This window comes from Pygoscelis adeliae, unplaced genomic scaffold (genome assembly GCF_000699105.1).
Source record: "Pygoscelis adeliae isolate BGI_AS28 unplaced genomic scaffold, ASM69910v1 Scaffold707, whole genome shotgun sequence".
Classification (NCBI taxonomy): Eukaryota; Metazoa; Chordata; class Aves; order Sphenisciformes; family Spheniscidae; genus Pygoscelis; species Pygoscelis adeliae.
Genome location: NW_008825227.1, coordinates 37,933 through 46,949, shown reverse-complemented (window position 1 = coordinate 46,949; position 9,017 = coordinate 37,933). Strand labels below are relative to the sequence as shown.

General features: G+C 47.7%; 1 protein-coding gene across 1 annotated transcript in view; it reads right to left on the bottom strand.

The window, feature by feature from the left end:
• Positions 1-1,691: 1,691 nt before the first annotated feature.
• The window catches only part of SDHB (succinate dehydrogenase complex, subunit B, iron sulfur (Ip)), a 13,143-nt gene continuing 5,817 nt past the window's right edge, over positions 1,692-9,017 (bottom strand). Inside the window, exons 5-9 of the mRNA XM_009329282.1 lie at positions 7,110-7,255; positions 6,695-6,811; positions 4,292-4,393; positions 3,961-4,083; positions 1,692-1,915 (exon numbers count right to left, since the gene is read on the bottom strand). Coding sequence (XP_009327557.1) covers positions 1,838-1,915; positions 3,961-4,083; positions 4,292-4,393; positions 6,695-6,811; positions 7,110-7,255 — 566 coding nt within the window. The 3' untranslated portion in view covers positions 1,692-1,837. The remainder of the gene's footprint in view (positions 1,916-3,960; positions 4,084-4,291; positions 4,394-6,694; positions 6,812-7,109; positions 7,256-9,017) is intronic.

Sequence of the window (9,017 nt, the reverse complement as noted above, 5' to 3'; positions counted from 1 at the left end):
AGCGGGCGCAGCTCCCCCTGCAGCAGGACCCCCTCTCGGAAAGCTCCAGCCAGGGGGAATTTTTGAAGTCCATAACCAGGCGCAGACCCAAATAACGCCCCCAGTGCAGACCCCTCCCACCAAAGTTTGGCTTTTTGGGGTTCCGATTGCCCCAAAACCATTGTCAGAAATACCTAACACCGTGCTCAGCTGCAGCCAAAAAGAAAAAGCACTTGTTCTCCCCTCTGTACCCATCCTTGCACGAGGAAACTCACAGGAAGGGAGATAAAGCCGGTGTTTTTTTTGGATGTGCCTCAGGCTTCCTCCAGAAGCCAAAGCATGCCTAGCTTTTAAACAAAACAAGGAAAAAACCTGCTTGTGTTCAAAAAAAACCACCCCCGTGTTAACCAAAAAGAAAAAGCATAGTGGGAGAGGAGGAGGGGGATGGCAAAGCTCTCTTTATTCAAGCTGTTGCTGGGACCCCCTTGGATTTAAACGGGGAGATGAGATGACGAAGCACAGGGATGCGACAGATGCAGAAATACCAGTATCGCGGGACCGACGACACGTCCCCGCTAACGCCAGCGGCGGGGGCTTCTCCATGGCAGGACCCGCACGCAGGACCGGCGCGCACCCATCCTTAACCACAGCTGGCTTGAGACACAGAAAATAGGGGCAATTCAGTGACAGGGGAAGAGCAGCCCAACACACTCGGATTCTAAGTGTTAAATATCTGACCTATGGAAGTCCACGTCGCATAAGCTCTCAGGAACAAAGATGGTAGCTCCGGGAAAAGAAATAAGTACTTCTGTAAATGAGAATTAAGAGTGCAACATCAGCTTGCCTTCGAGACACCCACAAGGCTCCCTTACTGCAGGATAGATAAATGTCTGGAAAAAACAGGGTCGTTTTTGGGGTACGCCTTTCCGGAGCTGTACGCAACTGTTTTTACACCACCCCAATCTCCATTTGCTGCCCACTGGCAGCATCCTGGTTACCACACCACGCCTCTGCAGCGGCATCATGACATTTCTAGAAACTTCTACTACATCTAAACAACAACAACAAAAATATTAAACCAGCAGAACAGAAAGCCCTTCCATTCTCTCCACCCCGCTACGACTGCAAACAACTGCTTCAGGCAACAGCCTACCACAAACATCACAAGTTGGAGAAATCTGGAGCTAAAAAACCCACTTGTACTAGAGCAAAGAGAAAGATTTGGCCCTGTTCTAATAGATCTCACCTACTTTAGGACTTGGAATAAAAATAAGCATCCCAGCAGGGCAGTGGCGAGACCCCTCTCTTTCCTAGTGGCACTGCCACCGGTATTTTGCCACACGCCTGCACCCTGTGAGCTCCAGGCCCTCACTTTTCCCAGGGGATTTCAGAGCAGGGTGAGATTTTCCAACATTCCCCTTTCCCCCGCTTCCACATTGGTTTTTTTTGCTAATCACCGCAGGGCTTACTGCTTGCAGGTCTCTTCCCACACACGCATTTGCTTTAAAGACATGGGATCGAGGTCATTACAGAAATTCTGCCTCTGTTCATCTCTGCTGCGGGGCCGCTTTCAAATCCTCATCCCACAGCAGAGCCTCAGAGGTGACCCCAGCTGCTCAGACACTCAAAACCGCAAAGCCAGAGAGGTTTGGGATTCTATGACTGAGGCAGAGACATCAGTTCAATATCTATTAATAAAGTAACAACTCTTATTTGTTCTTTACAGTATTTATTGTGCATGCAAACCCATGGAAAAAACCACCAAACTCCCTGCTGGAACCTCCTCTTGCTAAATCAGGTATAAATTACTTTCAGGTAAAGCACGTTTGCGTGTTACACTTCCAGTTAGGGAACAGCATTACGCAGCAGTCGCCTTCTCCTTGTAAGTTGCCATCATCTTCTTGATCTCCGCAATTGCTTTGCCAGGGTTCAAACCCTAAAATGGAAGAGTTTCAGTTAGCTCCTCTGGAAATGAGCAGGTTAGAGCACCGTCCTCCCCCCCTTGCCCTGATCTAAGTCACAGTAAACTCACAGATAATGCTGCTACTCATAAAAATAGCTGGCAGAGGAGGTGTTCAGCACCCCTTTTTCCTAAAAGCGGGAGTCCAGCCTAATATCGTGCTCCCCTTCAAATGCTGGCAGGGTACAGGATACCGAGGGACGGCTCTGAACAGCCTCCTCCAGGCAGGCTGGGCATTACGGTACGCAGGGCCCCTCGGTTAAGGTGCGCCGATGCAGGTTTGCTGCACTCCAGCCTCAATACACAAGGGAAGAGCAAGCCAGCCCGGAGTAGAGACGCAGCGCTCCAGCTCGGAGCTCACCTCCTCTACCTGGAGGCTGAACCAGCAGCGCTTCCCACTGCTTGAAGAAAAACGCTCATTTGACTTTGGAGGACTGGCTTTAATCAGCAACGCGAGGATCAAAGAGGAGAATGAGTGGCTGAGCGATAGGAACTTTTAATCAAGCTCAAGCAGGGCTGAATTCAACGCTTTTACGGGTGTTACGAAATGACTTCTGGAGGCAGGAAACTGCCTTGTAAAAGCTCGACAGTGACAGTGCAAGAGATGTGGTTTTTCTCCTTGTCTGAAATTAAAAAAAAAGCTATGTATTGGAGGAGACCAGGGAAGCGAGCAAGAACACTAACTCACAGGATGAAAACGCTCCTCACGCAAAAGCCAGCTAAGCTTTCCGAAGAAGGTTTTCCTACAATACAGACACGTCACGTTGCAAAGGCCCTTAATCCTGCAGCGCTGCTACCGAACCAAGCATGCCTCATCTCAAAATGAGAGGGGGATCGCAACTGCCCTGCTGTATCGTCCTGATTACAGCAGGAAGCACTGCGGGACAGAGAACGAACAGGAAACGACCCGGGTGCGCAGCTCACCACGCAGTCTTTCAGGGCTGATCGAGACAGCAGCCAGGGTTGCAGCGTGTGAGTGGAAACGCGTTACTAACCATAAACGCGTCTCCAACTTGAGAGACCAAGCCTCAGCGTGCAATCTCCCTGCACCACGCACCTACGCACAGCCAGATCTTCAAGCTGAACCTTCACCTTTAGCTGAACTACGGTTGGCACCAGATCACGAGCTAGCTCCCTACACAAAGGGGGAATTATCTGTAGTGAGTGAATCACTTTAGAAAAATAAACACACAAAGATCAGCGTGCAGTGCTCCTGACCAGCAACTGTCAACCCAGATCTCCAGGATCTCATTTTCTCCGCATCTGATCCACTCAAACATTTGCCTTCGTTTTATTTCACAGCTCAAGAAGAATTACTCCACCACCAGGTACAAGCAAAGGCTGGCTAGAAAACAGCAGAGCTGGCAGGAAAGCAAAACTTGATAATCCGCTCAACAACAGGCACAAGGTCATCGCAAGATGAGGAACAGGCATGCTCTGGTCTGGCATGCTCAGTTCTCAAAAGAAGTACCAGAGAACAGGCCGTCTGGGAAATGCCCCGACAGCAAGATGTCAGCATAAACCACATCCCCCCAAAGGCGCCGAAAACTTGCCGTAGCCTTCCTCATCACACGAATCGCACAGCACGTCAGGGATAGCGGCTACCATTGGAGTTTAGGGTTGCACTGTGCGGGGGTTAAACGTGTTACTCAAGGCTCCCACCGCTGATCGAACTACGCAGGACAAACTTCCCCGTACCATTTCTGGCAGTGTCCCTCACGCGATCAGCGCCCTACTGTCATACTCCTCAATCTCAGAAACAGACAGGTTCTCAAAGCCACAGCCTTGCTCACGAGGAAGAGATATTCCTGCCAAGTGTAATCAAACTTTGCCACGTCCTCTTGTACAGTCGCTATCAGGAGCAAGGCTGCTGGTAACTCACCGTCTCAAAAGGCTAAGCAAGCCAAGGCAAGCTTGAGGAAAACAAAAACCTAAGCCGCTGTTTTCCTATTAGTTCGCAACAAAGTGCTTGGAAACAAGCCAGTAACCCCAGAAGGGACACACGCAGGACGCACACATACCTTAGGGCAGGTCCTCGTGCAATTCATGATAGTGTGACAACGGTAGAGAGAAAATGGGTCTTGAAGCTGTGCCAGGCGTTCCTCTGTGTAGTCATCCCTGGAGTCAATCATCCAGCGATAGGCCTGAAAGTCAGTGGCATTTGACACACCAAATGCTTCTTCAAGGTGGTGTAACCAGTGTGAGATTTTTAAAAGCAACACTTAACTCAGGAATTTTGGTCCAGGATCTGGACTACATAATACCATCCCACCTGCGCTCGCAAATATTTGTACTGCTCTTAGATGGGGAGTCCCACAGCAGTCCCACGTGACAAACGGGATCCGTCCTTACCTGCATCAGTACCGCAGGACCCAAGTACTTGTCCCCGTTCCACCAGTAACTGGGACAGCTGGTGCTGCAGCAGGCACACAGGATGCACTCGTAGAGTCCGTCCTGCACGGGGGTGGGAGACCACAGTCAAGCCACTCCAGAAACCCATGATGAAGCCTTTTTTTAAAGAGGGGATTTACACGAGCACGTGCTTCCCTCACCACCTTCCCCTCTAGTGATTTGCCACAACAGAGGGGCTCCAAAAACCTTCAGCTGAAGAAGCGCTGCCAGAAGAAAGCAGTTCCTACATGCACGTCCTCTGAAACAAGACGCAGGCAATCCTCCCAACCTGAACACTATAATAAACTAGTTTTCTGTGTCAAAAGGGGGGGGTAGAAGCATTAAACTGAAGAAAAATGTGAAAAATCGCTTGATGTTCCTGCATTCTTTCCTTGCAGCCTGTTCCAGTACGTGGCTGAGGAAAGGAACGGATACACAACCGATTTACAATTCAAGGCCGCGTTACAGCAGTGAAAAGAGAGCAAAGCCTGTCCAACAGCCTAGGGGAGAAGTAAAGAGCTCATAGTTTACCATGTGCTTTGAGGGGATCCCCAAGCACTTACAGAATGGGAATGGTACAAGTCTTTAGCCATTTCACCATTTTTAGAGATGAAGGCCTTTTTATTTCAGGCACTGAAGAAAGTTAAACCTACATGGAAGTGACACTGGGCAGAAGACAGTTAAGCTCAGAGGAGCAGAGGTCTCCCAAGTCTCCTAGCTCAATCAGCCCCCCCACCCCAGGCTAAAAGACAGAGACCAGTCTGGCTTAAATTATGTATTTGAAAGTTACTTTTTGGGACAAAGGTCTCATTAAATTTAGTTTAGAAAGATACCCAATGCCAAAGACTCCTGGGAGCTTGTAGCAAGTCTACTGTGCTAGAGAGGCTGCTCTAATACACTTCTGGAAAGACTTGCCAAAGCTACTTACCTTCTTGCTCTAAATTTGTCTTATTTCTAATTGTAGCATTTCAAATGACTGACGATTTAAAGAAAAAGGTGGGAGTTTTGCAGCTGACTTTGTATCCAAGTTTCTCCTGCACACAGGCCATTCTCAACGCAAGAGAAACTTCAGCAATGAGAAAACAAGCAAGTTTACCAATTGCGAGAAAGATTCAGGCAGCTCTTGTAGCCGCTTTTAGGTTTGCCTGTTTCTACTTGAATGAGAAAGTGATTTCAAGGATGCCACTTTATGAAAACCATGTGAAGGGAGAGTCCCTTTAGTCCTTACGTATGGATTATGAAGTGGTGCAGGAGAACTAACCGTTGCCCTTTAGGATAGAGATTCTTTCAGACTAAAATCCTGTGGTTGCTAAGACATCACAGCGCCAGGCACATGGTGCCACCGACATCTCAGGCACATGACCAATCTATTTGTCGGATGTTAACTTCACAGCAAACACACATAATGGAAAACTTTCAAAGATCACTGCAGAGAATTAGGCTGCAGCTCACATGTTTGCACTGAATCCCCTTTAAACAGCCGTCCTCTTTGCTGTTCATATTCACCCCTCTTTTACCGCTTGCCAAAATCCAGGCTGCCTGCCCGCTTTGCGCCTACTCAGTGACAGCAGCACAGCAACAATCAGAGCAGAGCATTGACAGGCCGAGCTTTGAACTGTGAAGTCAGTGATGGGTCCACCAAGACAGGTCAGAGGCAAAAGAGAAACTGCTGATTTAATGATACTTACTGCGGCAGCCAAGGAAATCCAGACAAGAACTTACCCGTGCTATAAACTTTTTAAAAAGCTGTTATCTCCCAGCTGTTCAAGTGGTTCCTCAGACACCCTTCAGCTTTACGCAGAAACTTTGAACCAACACTACGTTCCCAGAAAATCCCCTCAAAATAACACAGTGCTCAAGACAGACATCCAAAGACTTGCAGTAACACATCATGCTCGTGTCTCCACATCCAAGAGGGTTTAGCTTTTGCCATTAGTTTTTAGGGCTGCAAAACCCAGCAAGCAGCAACAAGAGAGCGTTGCTTAGCATGCTGCAGCTAGACAAGACGGACAACGCTGAGCTTGACAGCCTACGTGCCAGCACAAACTGCAGTGCCTTATCTCCACTGGAATTTTACAAGTCTGTAGCCTTCGCAATGTTTTTACAAACACAGACGGTTTCGCAGTGCAGACAGTGGAAATGAGATTACAGTCCCCATCGCAACCACAAATGCATTTCATTAGCAAACATTACCCCTAGCAATGCAGGCATGCCATGACACTGCATTTCAGGCAGCAGACTCCACCCACGTCAGGTTTTGCTCCAGACAGCTTTGTCATTAAAGGAACTAGAAGCTACTGCATGTTAACATTCAACCCTGGTCTTATCTGGAAGGGATTTCAACAGTAGAAAAGAAGCAGTAACCAGTTTCTGACGGTCTTCTATGGACTGCAGGTACTGCTCCTTGCCCTGTTTCGACTCATCCTTCTTCTTCAGGTAAGGCTCGATGGATTTGTACTGTGCATAGAAGTTACTCATGTCCTAGGAGTCAAAACGCAAAAAGGTCGCATTTATTAAGCTGAACTGATGCATGAGAGATTGAACATCTGCTACCACTCCAACAGAAGGCGGCATTTTGTACCTCAACCTGCCACATTCCTTCAAACGAGGACAGATTTAGTCACTGCTGTGAAGCTCAGACCCACCCAAGCCAGAAAACACCAGCAGGAGTAACACGTGAATCGTGAGACCTCATCTTGCCGGCACCTCCCCCTGTGAACCCCACACTGCCTGGAACGGTGTCACCCTTGGCCGCAAGCTGACAGAGGCAGATACTCACTGGAACAAGGTCCTTCACCACATACATGTGGGGGAGAGGGTAGATTTTAGTGATCTTGTTGAGATCGGGGTCAATTCTTTTGATACAGGCCAGCGTGTTTCCACCAGCAATGTTCATAGCACAAGACACAGCGATGCCTGAGTGGGGAAAAAAAAAGAATAAAGTATTAGATATTTACCCTCTTATCCTACTTGAGGAAAATCCTCTTGGCCCCAAATATGCCCCTGGACTGTCTTCAAAAAAACTCTGTACGTGACAAGGAAAACACCAGAAGTTGCCATTGGGCCAAACACGTTGCTATTTAAATAAAGAACAGACGCAGGAGTCGCTTTCATTAAAGCCTAAACACATTCTCAGTGGTGAACTTCCTTCCACAGCAGAAAACGAGTGGCTTGGACACTTCATCCCTTTTGCATCATTCATTGTTTTCCCCACCCTAAGTAGCGTGTAAAACTATTCAGCTTTGTTCCCAAGTTTGAAGCACAAGCTCGTGTTGATGCGAAGCAGCTAACGCTAAGATTATAGCACGGGAGCCAGGCACATCCCCCATCAGCCCTACAGTTACGGTCAAAAGCATCCCTGAAGGTCAGGAACATAAAACAAGTCCCTAAGACAGAAGCTTCTTTCTGTGCCTTCTGCAGCAGGCTTGAGCGGTGCCATAAACTGCATTCATTAACTACCAAAGGTGAGAGGACAGACACTCACCAGAACAAACAGCATATAAATAGCTTAAGAAATGGATTAAATGACACTACTAATGATCTCCCAGCAATAAAAGGATCAGATGTAGCCCAGGAAAGGCCAAGGTTTGCAAGAAAAACCACCACAGAAGTGTCACAGATACTGCTCAGGTCAGGAGCTCGGGTATCCAATTCAGACCGACGCCTAAAACATCATATTAGAAAGACGACAAATGTTGAAAGGGCAAAACTGTAATTTCAGAGTATTTGACACACATCAATTGATATGAGTCAGAGAAATGCCACCGCTCCTCACACTGGCGAGCTAGTCCGCCTCAGCGCCTGATGCGTTGGCAAGCCTTCCCCTCGCTGGCAGATAAAGGCTGGCACATGAACAAGGTTATTCCTCCCACTCAAGAAATGGTTACAAGCGTTTTCCAGTCAACTGGAGAGGGAACCAGGACTGCAGACGGGGGCCCACAAGGATGCAACAGGAACGCGTGACTGGATTTTTTTTCCTGCATGGTAGAAAAGGGGCAAGATTGAACCAGTCCAGCTTGAAAATCTGTCTTCGGGTTCTCAAAGAAAAGTATTCAGGGCAACTAATTCCAGCTGCTTGGGAACAGTGTTGGCTATCTAAATACCAGGCACTGAGAACAACGCCACCGTATGAAATTCCTCTGCCTGCTACGCAGATTCTACAGGATACGGCTGCGTTAAAGCATGCTTTTCATTTAGATCCAAGTCAAAACATCTTTAGGCATCAGTTGCACCTGAATTTCTCATACTTGCAAACCCACCTAATTAAATCAACAGTCATTCCACAAAGGCATCCTCCCTTCCCGCATTTCCACAGCTATCATTTTAAGCACAGCATCCCAACATTACCCATGAATTACCCATGAATAGCATTTTTTTTATAGGGAAAGTCACCTAGACAGGTAAGTTTGAATGCAGTTAAGCAGACATGCCGATTTGTACCTGTACGAGAACCAGCCAGTAGCTCTGCAATGTAAAACCACCAGATGGCCTTTTCCTCAATCAATCATTTAGCTTAGTCAAAGGGCCAAAAAAAAAAAAATTCCTGGAGCTATTCCTAGAAGTCATAAGTACTCTTCCAGTTACACCCTTTCTTATTTCCACAGCAGCACTAGATAAAGCAGCCCCTACAATTCATTCCCGTTCGCCACATCTGCCCCCTCAGTTTTGCTGTTGTAATCTCTCTTCC